Source organism: Hyposmocoma kahamanoa, unplaced genomic scaffold, assembly GCF_003589595.1.
Source record: "Hyposmocoma kahamanoa isolate Upper Pololo Valley unplaced genomic scaffold, ASM358959v1 93, whole genome shotgun sequence".
Taxonomy (NCBI): Eukaryota; Metazoa; Arthropoda; class Insecta; order Lepidoptera; family Cosmopterigidae; genus Hyposmocoma; species Hyposmocoma kahamanoa.
Window position 1 is genome coordinate 11,942,914 of NW_020654810.1, and position 19,047 is coordinate 11,961,960.

General features: G+C 36.0%; 3 protein-coding genes across 4 annotated transcripts; 2 read left to right on the plus strand and 1 right to left on the minus strand.

The window, feature by feature from the left end:
* Positions 1-149: 149 nt before the first annotated feature.
* LOC113237253 lies at positions 150-5,629 on the plus strand. Of its 2 annotated transcripts, none has more exons than XM_026473637.1 (3): positions 150-825; positions 901-1,096; positions 5,104-5,629. In XM_026473637.1, the coding sequence occupies exons 1-3, from the start codon at positions 444-446 to the stop codon at positions 5,300-5,302; spliced, it is 777 nt and encodes a 258-aa protein (XP_026329422.1). In that variant the 5' UTR covers positions 150-443; the 3' UTR covers positions 5,303-5,629. The 2 variants fall into 2 exon arrangements, with proteins under 2 accessions (XP_026329422.1, XP_026329423.1); XM_026473638.1 differs by having other exon boundaries at positions 163-825; positions 5,125-5,610.
* Positions 5,630-6,959: 1,330 nt separating this feature from the next.
* Positions 6,960-13,300, minus strand: LOC113237493. Its single transcript, XM_026473990.1, has 5 exons — positions 13,187-13,300; positions 12,004-12,106; positions 10,960-11,066; positions 9,437-9,562; positions 6,960-7,440 (listed from the first exon to the last, which is right to left on the minus strand). The coding sequence occupies exons 1-5, from the start codon at positions 13,298-13,300 to the stop codon at positions 7,093-7,095; spliced, it is 798 nt and encodes a 265-aa protein (XP_026329775.1). The 3' UTR covers positions 6,960-7,092.
* A 1,012-nt stretch (positions 13,301-14,312) lies between these two features.
* Positions 14,313-15,944, plus strand: LOC113237401 (heat shock 70 kDa protein 14). Its single transcript, XM_026473842.1, has one exon. It carries the CDS (start codon positions 14,482-14,484, stop codon positions 15,901-15,903), a length of 1,422 nt encoding a protein of 473 aa, XP_026329627.1. The 5' UTR covers positions 14,313-14,481; the 3' UTR covers positions 15,904-15,944.
* Positions 15,945-19,047: the final 3,103 nt, after the last annotated feature.

Here is a 19,047-nt window from a genome sequence, read left to right on the forward strand (position 1 = left end):
AATAATGGTAATGACATGTAAGGTAATCCTATTGTTCGTGAGCTATTTTTTACTTAATTACTAACTCGCTTTCATAGTTCGCGTGTGAATCAAATCCCACTGTGCGAACATTTCTCGGCATCTTCACGATCGAGCGGTGTTAGCGGTGCGGCTCGGTTAGCACGCACGCGCATATTTTGTTTATTCGAATACAGGTGCCGCACGGTGCGCTCGCGCTTGGGCCCATAGTTTGCGCGATAACAGCATCGCATCGGTCGCTTGTAGAATATAATATGTGCACTTCACGTTGAGAATACCAATTAGAATTACATCCAAACTATACATTACACCAATACCATAAGTGGATAGGACGTGCTAACGTGCGGTAATGGTTATGTGGCCATACGGCTTTGTGGTTGCTCCAATGCACAAATTATAGAAGTGATAGCTCAGTGTTTGTAATAATGCCAGGCGAGGCAGGTAGCCCTTACTGGGCTGCAGTAGACTTCGACAGCGAAGGTGATGAGGCACAGCCGCCAAGTGGGCTCAATCACCGTGTTTATATTGACCCATGGGACAACGAAGCCTATGGGCTTATCCAACAAGATGCACCCGAATCCAGTCAGGGAGAGAATTTTAATTCCTTCGCTGGTGAGCCCGTCAGTGCCAGTTTTTACTACGTTCCTACTAAAAACTATGACTCTGGGGAAGAACCGCAACCAAGAAGAATCAGTCCTGCTAAAGCAATCGTTGCGCCAGATTATGCTATTTATGGAAGAAAGTTATCTAGAGCAATCATTCCGGACTATCATCCAGATGTGACAGTTTATAGTGATACTCCAATGCGTGAGTAGATATTATCAAATAATAGTTTCAGATTCATTCTTCTTAAGACTCGAAATTCACATTGCGACTTTTCAGGAGATCGCAGAAGATCGGTGTACATTGAAGAACCTGTGTACGCTCCACACCCCGTATTGTACGAACCTCTGTACGGGTATATACCGCCTCCGCCCGGGTACCTGCCGACACCACCACGGTCCCGTATGTCGCTTCCACATCATCCAGAGTACATGATGGCTGCTCTAGCCTACAACAAGCACAGAAGACATTCCAGGTAGGTAGATTATTTTACAGAAAACCTAAAATTACAACACTAAGAAAGTTATATTTATTCCATAAGCCCAGTATGAACCTGTTTCGTAATTCAGTCTGGAAAGTTTGCAACAAAAAGTAGAATGGACAATGATAATTATTACATATCGCTTCACACCGAGAATCTAAATTGTTCCGTTATAACACGTTAAAAATTATTACAAAAATAAGCAATCGTTACGCTTATTAACCACAACACTTGAATCACCTGAGATGGCAACGTGCGGGGGCGCAACCACAACAAAACACGCAGCAGTTTTATGCTAATGAGACGAGTAATAATGGTCTTTGCGCGAGAACAAGCTGTGACTGATTTCTAACTCTTTTCGCAGCATTAACGCCATAATAATAACTTATTTCCATACCTGTTCACGATCAAAACTCACTCTCGTTATAATTAAAATAGAATCGTTTATGTTTTGTACACCGGTAAAAAATATTTAGGTACATAATTAAATACAAAAATAACAATACAATTCTAGGTTGATAAGAAACTATAACTTTAATAACAACTTATTTTACATTTATGTTACATTATTTGAATGCAAGTTCTCATTCCCATCGCACAAGCGAGTGACGCTAACTTCCACGGAGAACATAGTAAAAACGTTGCTCCTCAGTTAGTGCCACTAACATGCAAGTAATCGTATGTACCAGTGAAGGAGCATTACAGTAAGAAGCCTCCTCAATGTAACGTGTGAACCCGCGCCACTTTTTGCTTCCTACAAATGAAAGTTGCACCTGTGAGAATCTAGCTCGTAAGTAGTACTTGTTCTAGAGAAACTTGCTTATAACATTGACCCCAGTGAATGACCGCATCTTGGCGTATACATCAAGTTAAAATAAAAACAACTTCAACGTTTATCAACCTAGCCTGCCTAGGCCATATCATTAAACTTAACTTGCTAGTTATTATAAACTTGTCTACTGGTATTAATAAATTATATGGAAATGAGATACCTATTTACAGCAAGCCGATGATTAGTGCTTTGTGTGTGGTTATATAAATTTTCGTTTAGGTAACTGGTGTCAAAATTAAGTAATAATAATGTAAAAAGTAAGTAAAAAACGAACTTACTAACTTTTAGCACCTATATATTACACCATATAATCGTAAACACAAACTACTATTGAAAATGAAATAGGTAGACATACTTAATATACCTACTGATAATCTCTATCCATGGCCTCTGCTTTATACGACAAAAGGAGATTTTTTTATATAATATCAAGTTACGGGACGAATAAGTCGTGCGCCTGATAGTAAGCTACCTACACGCCTATCCATAACAGTGGAAGTACCACTAAGAGCTATAAATCGTAAAGACCTGAATGGCACTGCTACTGCGCCCGTCACCCTGAGACATGAATTGACAAGTCCCATGTGCCTGTAATTTCACCAGCGCCCTTACCCTTCCAAACCGGGACACAGTAATGACATTACTGCTTGGCGGCAGAAATAGGTATGGTGGCAGTACTTCCCTGGACGAACTCTTCCACAAGGAGCTGTACTGCTACTCAAATAGGCTTTATGATATGATACGTATATATTTTGTTTATGGTCAATAACTTAATACTATAAATAACTTACATAGATTTGTATCTTTGAAGATAAGAGTACGATTTTAACCAGTGCTACATGATTTCTTAAGAATGCATACTAGTGCTAACTAAAGATAATTTTAACACGAAGTCAGGTCGTCAGATATTGGAGCACAAGCAATAATGAGGAGTTATCAAGATCAAAGGTAACTGCTCCAGTAACTTGACCACTTTCTAGTCACGGATTACGTGAGCGCCAAAGTAAATTTAGCGGATAGTTAGAAAGTACATATGTGCTGTTTCATATCATAACATAATGTTCGCGAAACAGTGCTAGGTATGTTGATTCGATTGTTATCTAATCAACACTGTGATCGCCTATTGGTACGAATGAGAACGCTCAAACCTGCGTCTGCTCATACCTCCCAATCCATTTTTATGCATGCGTGGATATGCGAGTTACGATTCGCTATGTTCCTGTGCAAGACTTTATTTAAAAGAGCTTCAATATCCCGCCGAAATAGGCACTTACGACTTCGGTGGCCCAGCGATTAGTATTGTGGATGCTAATTCAAATTCAAATTCAAAATAATCTTTATTTCATAGGTAAGCATTATTACACTGAAATCGTTACAATGGTTAAACTCTACCGCTCATTCGTAAGGCAGATGCCCCTGAGAAGAATGAGCAAGAAACTCTAGGGGTTGCTCTTTGTAAATAACATTTACAATATTTTTTTTTTATTTGAAACATCAGAGATCGAGACTACCTCCATGAGCTAAACGGGTTACTACCACGGATTTTTGTCATCCAAGTACGCAGAACCTTTAGTATAAAGTTTTTGTTTCACTATAGTTTTAAACCTCGTGAAAGGCAAATTTTGTATATCAACCGGAATCTTGTTATAGAAGCGTATACATTGCCCCTTAAATGATTTTTTGACTTTGTGAAGACGACTATCAAGAAAAGCTAGTTTATTTCTATTCCTCGTATTAATGTTATGTCTGTCACTATTTTTCATAAATAAATTACTATTCCTTTTAACATAAATTACATTTTCATAAATGTACTGTGAGGCTAGTGTAAGAATGTTAATTTCCTTAAACTTATCTCTCAAAGATACTTTGGGGCCCAGATTGTAAATTGCCCTAACTGCACGTTTCTGCAAGACAAAGATTCTATTGATATCGGCGGCATTACCCCAAAGCAAAATGCCGTATGTCATTACACTGTGAAAGTAGCTGAAGTAAACCAATCTAGCGGTTTCGACGTCTGAAAGTTTCCTTATTTTTTTAATCGCGTACAGCAGAGCCGAGCCGTTTTGATAACTTACTTATATGGGGACCCCATTGCAATTTAGCATCTAACGTTATACCTAGAAATACAACTGTATACACAAGATTCAATTTTTCGTTTCTAACTACAATGTTTGTAACCGTCTCTCTAACATTGGGTAATGTAAATTTCACACAATTTGTTTTTTTCTCATTAAGAAGTAGGTTATTAACAGCAAACAAATCAACTACTTTAGATATAGCATTGTTCACATCGTCGTAGGAACATTGGTGCCTTTTAACTTTAAATAATAAGGAAGTATCATCAACAAACAATACTATCTCATGTTTCATACCCTCCATAAGGCTAGGTAAGTCATTAATATAAACTAAAAACAAAAATGAGCCTAGAATTGAACCTTGACACCCATGCTAATTGCAGATCCTGACGATCTCGTACCGTTAACATCGACCCTCTGTACCCTACCACGCAAATACGATTTAAGAAGGTCGAGATCACGTCCCGCCACACCTAGACGAAGAGGTCCCCAGTGCAATTCCTAGATATCCGGATAGTGCCCCGGAGTTAATTTCATTGCTTTCATACTCATAGTATAAGGAATTGTGCGTAGTCGTCTGGTATATTATTATAACATTAGAAGGTACTCAAAATGCCTCATGTCTTATCCATTTCCAAATAAAATCCACTTGTCAGTCGTTAGCAATTACGTGATGGATTGCTTCGGAAAAATTATGGTTTGCCCAGTTGCACAAGCTGGTATTGTTTAAGATGCTCATTCGTCCGATGATGGCAAAACTCGGTCGTGGCTTCTAATTGCTCTTAATCTATAGTTTGTCAGCGTTATGCCTAATATTAGAGCATCGCGCATTTCTTCCGCAATATTTACGTGTGTAACCCTTAAAAACTTTTTGTTGCATATATTGTGTAAGGTGTACTGTATAATATGAATTCACCAAAACTAATTTATCATTGGTTACACAAAGTTATTACACTCCTAGAATATTACGGGGTTATAGGTAAATAGAACTTAGTAGGTAGGTAATTTTGATTCAGATGTTAGAAAGCTCTGTAATACGCACTTAATTATTACTTTATATATTTTATTCAGAATAGATACTATTTTCATTTCAGTTTTGCTATATTTGTTCAAAGGTTCACGGACGCGTACGAACATTTTGCGTACGAAAGTTTGTCACCGGAATATGAGGACTGGGCTCGACCATTTCCGAAGACAGCCCCTGATAACTTCCACCTGTCCAGGTACGGACACCTTCAGATCGATTACTCTTGCAGCTGGAATTCTCTGGATAGACTTATCCGTAACTCGTAAAGCAATTAAGAAATGATCTTTCTGATGCATAAGTATGTTATGAAGGTAAGAATGTATATTATATGTAATGTTTTCTTAGAATCGTGAATGTGAATTCCTTTACATAGATATATCGACATAGATACAAACAATTTATGTAAATATCTACAACATAAGAATCTGATATGTTTACGAAAGACATATCACTATATATTATACCCTACATTAAAACGATAAAGAAATAAGTACATACCTATGTAAAGAATTATCACAGTCAGAAAAGATCAATGGTGCTATGATTGAACAATAATAATTAAATATTGGCCAAAGAATAATAAATGGTGATTTGTTACTTATGTTATAGACTTTTTCTTCAAAATTTTCAGTCAAGAGCACGTCACCTGACACTTTAGACCATCCAACCGTTTTCATTGTCAGCGTCATGTTCTTGAACCTGTACCTCGTTGATGGCAAGAGTTAGACCCAAGCTATATTTAATTATTCGTGTGTATATATTCTAAAGTTATATTACGTTTTCAGTCATTAATTAAATTGTTGAAATTCTCGATGTCTGTGGAAACCGCTTTCATGATCACAAATCTTTTGCTTACCTACTGCAGAAGTGTAGGTAATTTGTATTTATTAACCCACAGTGCGGTTAGCTTTCGATAATTCATTAGATAGAGAGCAGATACGTAATAAGTTCGCTTTCACTATCTAAGAAACTGTCTTGGCTGAACTACCTTATTTGATATGAGGTAGGTACATAAATCGAGTGTCACATCAGTTCACAATCCAGTCTTAAGTTGTATCTAAGCAGGTTTGCTTTTCTCTTGAATGACGTCAATCGATCTATCTAATCTGACTGGTTGTTTGTTATAAACAAGTGAATGTCACTGCGTACTTAAGCAGTAAAATGCAGCGTAAACGCAACACAGTATATCAACGAGGAATTCAACAATTGCGGTACTAAATCATGATGGACGGTTTGGGTAACTGCTAGTTAATTACAGCAACACAGGAATGTGCGACAAATGACATACCAGTTTTCAATAAAAACGAGCTTGGCAGTCAACCAGCAAGAAATAGCTTTAGTGTTTGATTGAGTGCAAAGAAATAATTAATGTTTAGTAAAATTGTAATGGGTACCGAAATCTAGATATTGTGACTTTAAATTTTTTTTTTACTTTGCTCCAGGCGACTAGTTCTATATATAGTGTCTATTTTTGCACTGCCGTCGACGACTTGAAACCTCTATTATTATATTGTTTAACTGATGTACCTATTGGACGAAACACCGAATTATGAAGCAATTTACGATTCGAGTACTTACATATTTTAGTCCCTCATATGTAGGTCATGATATGATGTAACTTATGAATAGTCAAGTAATATTTTCATAATTGCATTCTTATTATAACTATGCGATATTAGATAAGGTCTAAATTAATATGACCAACTGCGAATTATTGTTTAATTGCTTTTATGTTCAAACGTTTTTGTATTATTGTTGGTTTGCTGTAGGTACTTTCACATTCTTTAGCTTTGTATAGTTTTAGTAAAGTCATGAAAATTAATTACCTTGGTAAATATACATGTAAAGAAATATGAAGGATTACGAAAGAAAACTAGAGCAATGAATTTCAACAAGAGTTAAGTGAATAAAAAGAGCATTAATAATTAAAATAATTGTAATTACGTGCTTAAATGAATTTCTACAGCGGGTTTACTACATGTAACAAGGTTTAAATTAGCTACTTTAAATGTTGCGCCATGCTACAATGTTTGTCTAATTATCTAAGTAAATTAAATTAGAAATCTTGTAGGTTATCGCTATACAACTTCCGCTTCTTTGTAATGTGGAACTGTCCCTTCTTCTCTGTATTATTTGGAACGTTTGTAGTCTTGTTGCCATAATACGTTACTTGCAAAGTATTGGGTGCTTTTGGAAGCCTGTTTTGAGTTAAGGTCTTCGGTTTTGAAAATTCTAGCACCGGATCTAAGTCTACAGAACAACTGTCGGCGTAAGAAAGTCCAGCGTTTTCTCTCTGAACGGAATATGGCCGTTCAACTTGACTTTCGTACTGCGATGCGGCACTTTGAGCTAAATACTGCTTAAATTGACTCTGTTTAAGTTTCTCTTCTAATTCCTCCAATCTCTGTAAATGGAAAGAAGTGAAAGTATGTCGTTTAATGAAAGGCAATTAAGGGAAGTACACCTGGTGAATGGGCAATGGGAGTACGCTCGCTCATTTTCGTGACGTGGGAACACGATTATAGCTAATTCAAATGATGTCGCCGGAATCTCTGATGTTGGTTTAAACAATAAGTAACAGGTGCTGATTATCTTAAAACGTTTGTGAAGTTTCTAGCAAGATCACACGCAGCCCTTTGTTAATAGGCAAATGATGAATGTTAGTGAAATCATCACCACATTGTGAAATGAAATTCAAGGCTTCGCGACTGTCGTTATGAATTTAATGTATCCGAGATGAGCATAGTCGTCAACAGCGAAAGGGGGTAGATATCTCTAATTCTATCAACTGCCGCTTACAACTCGCATCGTGATCATGGTGCGTGAAATCGTTCTTAAGTACGGGGAGAACAATAAAAAGTCGTACCGCGCTGTAAGAACCAGTAACGATTGTCATCTTTTATGATTATATGAAGGTGGTCATTATCAAAAGGAGAATTTTCCTAGATGAGGCATGTAATTACCAGGTGTTACACTCAGGGGAAAAGTGCTGGAAAATACACAGCAGTTATTTGAATCCGTTTTATTTCTCCAACCGTTCACAACAATATGAGAAGACACCTTTTCATTCCCGCTCAAAAGCATGAGTGACATATAGCAGCGTAATTGGGAACCACCACATTAAAAAATGTCTACGAAATGACTAAAAATACAAGTAAATCTAATTATTACATTTAACTAAAGTATTTATATAACATTGCATATTATATTAATGAAGTATAATTGAATGTTTAATGCGACTGGATAAACGAATCGTGCGCCTGGAGGTAAATGGCAGTTGTGCCACTTAAAGCTTTTAAACTACAAAGATATGAGGGCCACTGCGCCCGTCACCCTGAGACATAAGTTGATAAGTCCCATGTGCTTGTAATTTCACAAACACCCTTATCTACCCTTCAAACGCAGTAATACTCTGATTACTGCTTGGTTATTTAATTAGTAGAATGCATTGACCTATTTGTGGTAGGTCAATGATAGAACGTGATCAAAGTTCCGAAAGGAACAACTCGTGGCCTTTAACGCCATGAAATCGGCAAAACTACATAACTATGAAAATTACAAACTTGTGTACAGCAAGTTTGATCAATACATAAATCGACAGTTAATAGTAATTTAAAGTTTAAATCATTATTACTAAAGTAAGTAGGCTGTTTAATTAAGTACGATGTTGTCTAGCTTTGCGATGAACGTTAATTTTAATACATGGTTTTTTTCATTACTAAGGGTGTTAGATAACTACGCTTACGAGTTAAAATAGAGTAATGCAAAAATTTCTAAAATCTCAGTTCTGACTCGAACTAAACTACCTGAATATCTTTGAATAGCCAGATAACGTAAAATATACTACATATGCAGAAAGAAGAAAACCAAACGTCTATTTGCTTACCACAAATGACACCACAAAAGAGAAAAAAACGAAGGAAAACAGAAGAAAACAAAACGTAATGAAAACATTCAATAAACGCAAAACATAAATAAACAAACTGACAATAAAAACAAAACATAAAATGTAAACACAAATTAATCAGATGAGTGATGAGGTGCCAGCTGCGGTAGCTGTAATTGTAATTTTTTTATAACAAAGACCGACCTCAAAAGTTCGTGGAATTACATCTATATGACAAGTTTTATTGAAATTGGTTACAAAAAAGTGCGAAATTAGTTCCTAGTTTGCCACCCTTAGAGGTGGAATCTTTTCTTCAAATTTAAATGGAACCAATACAGCGGTTCACTCTTTCCAACAAAAAAGAATCATCGAAATCAGTTCGAAAATGCAGGATCAATCCCGTAACATACGCACAAAAAATACTGTAGAATTACGAACCTCCTTTTTTTTAAATCGGTTAGAAAGGGTCATTAACTCAGTGCGTAACTACATAACGTAAAAAGTGTAGACTCACCCGCTTATAAGCATTGATATTAGCGTCAGTTCGGGCAACCTGACTGGCCAACTGATCCTGCAGCTGGGTCACTAGAGCTACGCCACGTTGGATCTTCTCTTCGTACTCCAATACTACTACGTTCATCTGTGAATAAGGTATAAAACGAATGGAACGAAAGAGGTGGGTTTTCCTTTTTTTTTTTAATAACATCAAATGAAGGGAAGAACAAGTCGTGCGCCTGGTAAGCTAAGTCCATAACAATCACAGTGCTGCTCAAAGTTTTAAATTGCAAAGATGGCACTACCACTGCGTCAGTCGACATGAGACATAAGTTGACAAGTCCCATGTGCCTATAATTTCACCAGCACCCTTACCCTTCAAAACCGGAACACATTAATGCTGACATTACAGCATGGCGGCAGAAATAGGTAAGGTGGCAGTACTACCCTGGACAAACTCTTTCACAATAGCTCTACTGCTACTAAAATAACTACTGGGTCGATACCCAGTAGTTATTTTAGCAGTAGCCAACGCGACGATTCGCGTTGGCTGCCATGACTGATTTATTTATTTATTTGCAAACTTTACATAGGCACATCTTTTGAAATTCGATTTAAGTATATTCTTCAATTACTTACATAAACTTTTTTGATCATTCAGCATGTTTGCCGTATAACAATTAATTTTATTTAAAATGAAGCTACTCAACAGCAATGATAGTTTTATGAAAATGCAATAAAACCATAATAAATAACAATACCATACCATAACAAGCCCTCTATGCTAGGCGGTTATGCACGTGTGTATGTGTATACATGAATGTTTATATATACAGTACGTGTGTAGTCTCACAAAAAAAGAAAAAGACACACTCACAGCAGACGCGAAACACCCGTCTTTTTCGGTCTTATTACATGTACTGTTCCACATTGTGGCCCTAATTTACGCAGGTCTTAGGTCATCATCAGCATCATCATCAACCCATTTATACGCTCCACTGCTGTGCATGGATCTCCTCTCAGACGAGGGTTTCGGCCATAGTCAGCCATGCTGCAGCGCGCTGGTCCAATGCGGGTTGAGGACTTCGCACGTTTTCCGAGGGTTATGAACTTTCTTTGACGTGCAGGTTTCATCACGATGTTTTCCTTAACCGGAAAGTTCACGGTAAATTTCAAATTAAATTTCGCACATAAATTCCGAAAAATTTCACAGGTGCGAGTCCGGATTCGAATCCACGGCATCTGCTTGAGAGGCGGTAGGTTAAACCATTAGGCTACCACGGCATAAGGTCTTACGTACTGCCGGGATATTAAATAAAATATCAATCGTAATTTTGTACTGTTAGTACGAGTATGTATTAACGACGTTATAAATAAATAAATAAAAGCACTTGTGTTATGGAAATGGAAACAACGACCACAAACAAGATACAAGATGGCAACATCATGAAAACAGGTGTAGAAGCCACTCAACCACGAAGGTCTTCAAAATCGGTGGCACATAACCAATTTACATTACCAGCACTGAGAGAATTTACTTACTTTATCCCTGTGTTGAGTCTCCATGTCATTAATTTTGCTTCTTAACTCTTGAATAACGCAAGTGTATTGCGCTATTTGAGTATCAGAATCATGCCGCACTTCTTGAACTTAAAAAAAAACAAACTTTAAAATGCCCCTAAGTGGTCACTTTGACTTTATCATTATCAATCCAGGTGCGTCCTGATGGTCCTACAGCTATTTTTATAAGGGAATGGATTTATTTACTCTTTACTTTAGATATAACTAATATAATAACAAATTATATTGTTACTCTAGGGATTTAAATAGATCTTTTTTTTTTTACTTTAGTACAAGTACATGTATGTATAACAGGAAATACGTAATGTATAATAAAAACAGATTTACATTCTGATTCTTAGGTTTTCGATTGTTACGCATAGGAAATAAAACTATTTTTCCAGATTTAAATCACGTATAGATATTTCTTTTTTGAGTCAACCGTGACCATGGGACCTATGAACGGCCCGAAACGTTGGTTTGCTTGAAAAAAAATTATGCGATTTAAATTCCCAAAAATAGTTTCATTACCTAGATTTACATTCTCTTAAAAAAATTATCATTTTTTATAAAAAAACACCAGTCCAAATTTTTTGTAATTACATCATTTAATTTGCCAAGTGTTATTGAAATCGTTTAACGGAAAGTGGGTGAAATCCAATAAACCGGATTCATGCCCTAAGTTGTCACCCGTCGAGGTGAAGTATTTGCTTCAAATTTGAATAGAACCACTACTGACGTACCCCTTTTTGCAACAAAAAAGGAATCTTCGAAATCGGTTAACAATTCTTGTCGGAGTAATCGCGTAACAAAAATAAAATTCTTATATGAAAGTAGAAGCTTACATGATATAAGAGTTAAAAAAATGGAACCTGAAGTAAAAAGAATAAAAAAATTATCCATTTCCGACACGTTCTGTTCTTAAAAAGTAGGTATAATTACTATACAAAGAGTCTGTTGTATAACAGTTAGAATGATAAATATACAAAAGGTTGTATAACAAAATAGGAAATGCGGAATACTTACTTTTCCTTTCATGCACGGTTCTCATTTCTACGATTTGATTTTCTAAAGTGTTACGTAATTCTTTAACGATGTCGTCCTGCTTTTTTATTAGCATTTCTTTGTCCTATAGTGTAACGGAAATAGGAAATTATAAATACTCCTCTACGACACTTGTCCATCGATATGTAGGTAACCTATAAGAATCCTTCAATCCGTTTTGAAGCCTAATGCAGCAAGGCTTTAGTGTACACACTTTTCTCTACGTATAATGATGCTAGTGAACTATAATAAAAATAAATAAGTTACAAATAAGATAAGATAAGAAATTGCAAAATATACATTAGACCACCCTGAAATCCTAGTAGCAGTAGAATTCCTTGAAGTAGGTGCCATCATTCTTATTTCTGCCGCTAAGCAGCAATGCTCGCATTAGGTATCTACTTTTAGTTTTGAAGGGTAAGGGTTGTAAAACGGCTCATTCACTACCTGCATGGCAGTCCGCCGTGCAGGCAGGTGACTGCTCACATACCAACCTGCATATGGCCTACGTTTGCCCCTTTAAGGGAACAATCATTATCCTGCATTGGAGTCTGCCTTGCCGTCCGCCGCGTAATGCAGGATTATAAATGTAGCCGCAGCGTGTAAGCCATCCTGCAACCTTGCAATGCGTCCTGCGAGACCCCATACGTGGGCCATACGCAGGATAGTGTGTGAGCAGTTTCCTATCTGCATGGCGGGCTGCCATAATATAGGGAATGGGCCGTTTTAAACTACAAGCATATTATGGGACTAGTCAGTTTATGTTTCAGAGTTGACAGACGCAAAGGCAGTGCCCCTCAGATTTTTGCGATTTAAAATTCTTGTGTGGCACTGTAACTATTATGGGTTTCGCTTACCATCAGGCGCACGACTTGTTCATGACGTCATTTGATATCACAGAACAATAAATCGCGAAAAGAATATCAGCTAATCTATAGATTTGTTATACCGAACGCTTAATTATATCCATTCGATAACCAAATTGTACAAGGTGACTTATTAATTTTACATTATATTAAGAGGTTGATGATCTAGATAAACAACTTTTACAATAGAATAAAAGATTATATGGGTAACTATACCAAATAATTATTAAGTAGCTAAAGTAAGTAATTTCCTATGTATAGTTATTTAAATAAAGTACTTAAGTGTCTATTCATTTTACCGTTTCTGCTGCCGAAATTATTGTATTTTTAGCAGCAATTTCATCTTTAAGTTTCCTTACATAGCGTTTCAGGTAAACTAACTGTGATACGGTTTCTTGCAGGTTTCCAATCATTTCCCTAGAAGTCGTCAAGTGGTATCTATGAGATTTCTCTAGCTCTCTAGTTTCACGGAGTTCTAACTCCAATTTCGAATTAATATCTCGTAAATTTTCACATTCCTCTTTCTCATTTGTAAATTCCTGTTTGTTCGACATATAGTGTTAATACCAAAACTGCAATAAAATACAATATTCGGAAAAAATATGTGGCTATTACTTACAATTTTACATTTTGATAAACTTTTCAGAATATGTTGAAATTTATCACTAACTTCATTAGCATTTGAATTCATTTTCGCGATTTATTTTAATATTTATAACGTATGTTTTTATGTAGAGTTTTAACGTAAAGCATATTTTTACAAAGTAAACTTCCCGCTATTTTTTTTTTCTTAAACTTGATTTTTTTATATTGAGTTGGCTACGAGCAACAGCTTAATAACAAAAAATACAAAACTAATGGGCATATAAATTAATTTATAAAACCTAAATATAATCATGCAACAAATAATATTGACTTTTGCAAATCTTTTGAACTTACAGCAGCAATGATTTTGGATGTAGTTTTTTTTACGCCAATACATAATAATATAGAGAAAACAAAATATTTAATCAAATATGTTCACAACAACGGTCCTTATATAAATTAGTTAGTCCGAGGTCAAAGCAGCAATTAACATTTTCTTCCATCATTCAATTAATATTTCACATTCACCATCATATTAAGTTATTTAATGTTATTTTTCCAGCCGATTAATCGTTTAATATTCTAAATATTTGCTAGAATTTATTATTTATTGAACAAAATTTTGGCTTTAAAGACAGAGCTTACGGCCTTAATAAAAACAGAGATTTTATTCACGAATGAAGTAATAAAATTAAATTGTCTAAGATTAAAATTACGTAGAGAATATTTATGAAGAGGCTGTATGGTAAAACCTTTGCCTACCCAGATAAATGGGTGAAAATTTATTAAAAAATATATAAGAATATGTAAAAACAAAGCTTCGTGGTTGTGTGTGCGTGTATTGTGTATAACCTCAGCTACGACCTCAGGTGTAATCTTTTATTTTTCTGTAAATTCACACTAATTTCAAGGATAATAATTGTCAGTGACGGAATCTGCTTTACATTTGGATTTGACAATACAGTTACGAATTACGCGCATTGAGTAAAACTTGTATATTAACATTAACATGTCTGTAGCTTACGGCATCCATTTAGGAAATAGCTCCGCGTGTCTGGCTTCTTTTACCAATGGAACTGCATCCGTAATTGCTAACGATGCAGGTGACAGGGTCACACCGGCCATAATCGCTCTTAACGGCTCCGAGTGGGAAATAGGCCTTCCCGCTAAATCTGGACAGCCCAACTCGAAATCTATTATAAAACACAATAAACGGCTTATGAATTGTGATTTCAATGAAGAAGACCTTGCCTATGTTGAGAGCTCATCGTCTTGCCGCATCCAAAACGACGATAAATTAGTATATGAATTTGAAACAAGTGAGACTACATTCTACTCCAACCCAGATAATATTACCACTAAGATATATTCAAAACTATACACCATAGCTAGTCATTCTATGAGGAATGAAGACGATTTGAAGTTGGTATTAGCTGCACCACTAAATTGGACCAATGAGAGCCGTAACCGTCTAGTAAAATGTGCTGAATTGGCTGGTTTTGATGTGCTGCAAGTTATCAGTGAACCAGCTGCTGCTCTACTGGCTTACAATGTTGAAGAGACAGAAGAAGATCTAAATGTTCTTGTATACAGACTGGGTGGTTCCACCTGCGCTGTTTCAATAGCTAAAGTCTCTGGAGGTTTTATAACGATTGAAAAGAACATTTTCCGTTCAGATTTGGGTGGTCAGTGCTTGACGAAAGACTTGGCTGACTACATAGCTCAGGAATTTAAACAAAAATGGAAATTGGATCCACAAGAAAGTCGCAGAGCGATGGCTAAACTTCTGCAGCATGCTGATAACTGCAAACATGTTCTGTCCACTCTGAATTCAGCACATGTATTCATTGAGTCTCTATTAGATGGTGTAGATTGGAGCCAAAATGTGTCCAGAGCGAGATTCGAAAATATTATTTCCTCAAAAATATCTGCATACATAGAGCCAGCACAGAAAGTGCTTGAAGGTTTTGAAGAAAAAATCCACAAAATTGTCCTCTGTGGAGGAAGCATGAAGATCCCAAAGCTACAGTCTGCTATTGCCAATTTACTACCTGATGTTGAAGTGCTTTCTGGTATTAACCCTGATGAAGTTATATCTATTGGCTGTGCTCGGGAAGCTGGACTGCTGCTTGACATCCCAGAATTTTCTTTGCAGGATTTGAACACTGAAGTAGAATTCCTAGCAAAAAATATTTATGTTAAATACTTAGACCAAACTGTGCAAATGTTCAAAGAAGGTACACCTCCCTTTACTCAAAATACCTGTAGTATTGAAGCAAGCATGGATCTCAAGGATATTAACTTTTCATTGCATGATGGCCCAGATGGCGAACAATTAGCATTTGAGACTTTTAATGTTGAAAATTTGGCTAAACCTTTTACGCTAAAAGGTACATTACAACAATCAAAGATATTGTTACAGGTTGAGTAGGTAATATTTATGTCCCATGAGATAATTTAATAAAGATTTTACTACTTATAACTTAAGTATTTTATTGTAACTAATAATGACTGTTATTTTAAAGCGCAACACTGTTTCAAAATGCCTTCAGATCGGACATTTCTAGTGAAGCTTAGTATGTAACGTGTTTTCAATGCTCCAAATGCAGGACAAAAATTACTATGGAAATTTTGTATGGTTTTGGTGAAAATTTATTTGCACGTTTTCCATTTTTATACTTAGAAATTTCAAAAAATATTAAAACTCAAAAAAATAATAATACTGTTATAGTACATTACGATATTAGTGCGTAAAGATGGTTATAACATGCGAGGCGGAGTTTTAGCCCGAGGCGAAGGCGAGGGCTTAATTGAGCCGAGCATGTTATAACCAATACGCACGTATATCGTACGACGTTTTTTAACACATTTGCGAGGAAACAGAAAAAAAACATTTTATATTTTGTTCATATTTAATTATTGAAATAGTTAGTGAAAATTAATATCGACACCATTTTTCATCTTGAGGGTACTTTTCAGCATAGAATATGTTGTCCACAACGAGCTAGGCTTATATTTACTAGCTAGTTCATTAAAATACGCCAAAACAACATTTTCGGAAAATGACTTGGCATTTTTCATGTTTTTCCACTTCAAGAAATTTTCATACGTGGTTATGTATCTATCCTTGGATATTGACGGCAGCAAGCTGTCGCATGCGGTTCGCGCTTCTGTTAGTATATCCGATGGAATTGAAGTAATATATTGCTCATCTTCATTCATTCTTCATTATTGAAAGTTGTCATTTTTAGATATTCACAATACAAGTACAAAGAAAAGAAAATTTGAGAAAAATGGCGCGAGGATTATTTTCTACCGTGGCTGCGTGAAAATGTTGGCAAAGACTCTAGAGCATGCAGCCAAGTTTTTAAATTACCAAATAAACAGTTTTTTTTTAAAAATAAACTCAATCTGTGAATGCACACTGTTGCTTTCCCGCCATTTTAACAGCGCGCTAGCGCTGCCTACTGACTGGCGCCGCGCGGCGATTTGTTCGAAATTTGAATAGCAACAGCGCGCTGCTCACTAGCTGGAGTCGTGCGGCGGCGATCAGGTTCCATATTTGAAATGGCAAATAATACTGTTATGGAATTTGTATGGACTATAACTTAACTATTTGCTTTGGTAACACACGCGTTTTTTATGACCCGCTTTACATATTTAAAACCGGTGGAATTACATCAGCTTTACGAGCAAGGATGTTAAAAAATAGTTATTAACATGGTATTGACAAGTATTTAAAACGCTATTTATTAAGCTTTGTTGCTTTTCCAAAATGTAAACGTAAGTTACGAAAATCTAATATTTTCGTAATTTTTTTCTTTATATATTTTTTCTTTAATAGCACCTAAAAATTATTTAAAAAAAAAGTCAATCATACATCATATCTATGTATTAGCGTACATGTACGCTTTCACATACTTTAATGGCGAATCTGAATTCTATTTACTAGGCAACAATCATTGACTTACAAATAGTCAATGGCAACAATATTTAAATTTCTCTGAACAGTACAACCGCGCGGGATTCGCTAATTGCTTTATAAAATTCAAGATTGTAATTCGTTCGCATTCCTTAATACCTACAAATGGAATTAACATTTGTAATAGTGAATTCAACAAGTAATTAATATAATAATGGTTAAAAATATTGCTTGCAAAGATAGTCCAGAAACCATTGTTGGCATATTCTAAGAGGTGGGTGATAAATAAAGTCACGATGATCCGCCGTCAAATAGTATCACCGTGACTCGTTCCCAAGGAACGACGTTCCAAAGTCACATAGGTGTTCCTCCGTTCCAATAGCTGTCCCCGTCACTCACATCACGACATACGTATTTGATACAATGCGCGATCTCCGTTCCGTGGTGACTGAGCGCGCCACTCATTGTAGCTCTCTTCAAATCGGGCCATTTCGGCGATGGGAGTGAATGAAATAGGATGACTTTCTTTGCTCACTCACAAGGGTCGTAGGTGCTTATTACTACTAGAAAGGGCGGATGAAAAAAATCTGCAGCAGTTATTATAAACCTATTTATGAACAAAGTAAAATATTTTTGTATATTTGTTTTATTATAGGAAGAGTTGGTATTTTATATTTATGTATAATCTACTTTGTGTATTCTACTAGAAATATAATTACATTACACTTTCTTGCTATTTTTAACAATCTAAAGATTCGCATTAAATAAGTAACAAACAAAATTACATTAAATACAAAATCAACTTTTTGAATGGAATGTAAACTTATTACAAAGGGAGTAAAAACTTAAATCATTGTATAAAAAACGGCTATAAGTATTAGAAAGAAGCAACTGGCTAAAACCGTATATCGTGATGTAAGTTATAGGCGTGACAAGGTCACGGAAGTAACAGTCGTGACAAAATCACGATGATTTATCACTGTGATTTTATTGGAACCGGAACGACGGTCACGGCGATAAAAATATAACGCTATTCTCCATATCTATACCTATTCTAAGCGCCTGCAAAACTATTGTTAGCAATTACACGGAGGAGATAAACTGTCAAAGATACCTTTTGTAAAAGCGTATTTTTTTTTAAATGACTTTCTATAGAAGTTTCCTAAAATAGTGAAAAAAGTAAGTTTAGGTAGAAATAGGCTTCCTGTCTGAGGGGAGCATAAAAGTCGATGTCGACGGATTGTGCTCGGACACCATGCTTATCAACGCCGCGCGCCGGCGTTCCGCAAGGATTTGTGCTATCACCAACTCTGTTCATCCTGCATATCAATGATATGTTATTAACTAGTAACATTCATTGCTATGCGGATGACAGTACCGGTGATGTTATTATATTTTTTTGTTTTTGTTATTTTATTTATTGAGGATATTATACAGGTCGCACAAATATCGCACCAACAAGTGGAACAAAACAGACAGCAACTTGTGTCCAAAATCGAGACTTCTTTGGAGCAGAGCTCAGAATGGAGCCAACAGAATTTAGTAAAATTTAACCCCGCAAAGACACAAGTGTGCGCGTTTACCGCTAAAAAAATCCCCATTCGTAATAGCACCAAAGTTCGACATCACGAGGGAAGTCCAGTTCCGGAGTCA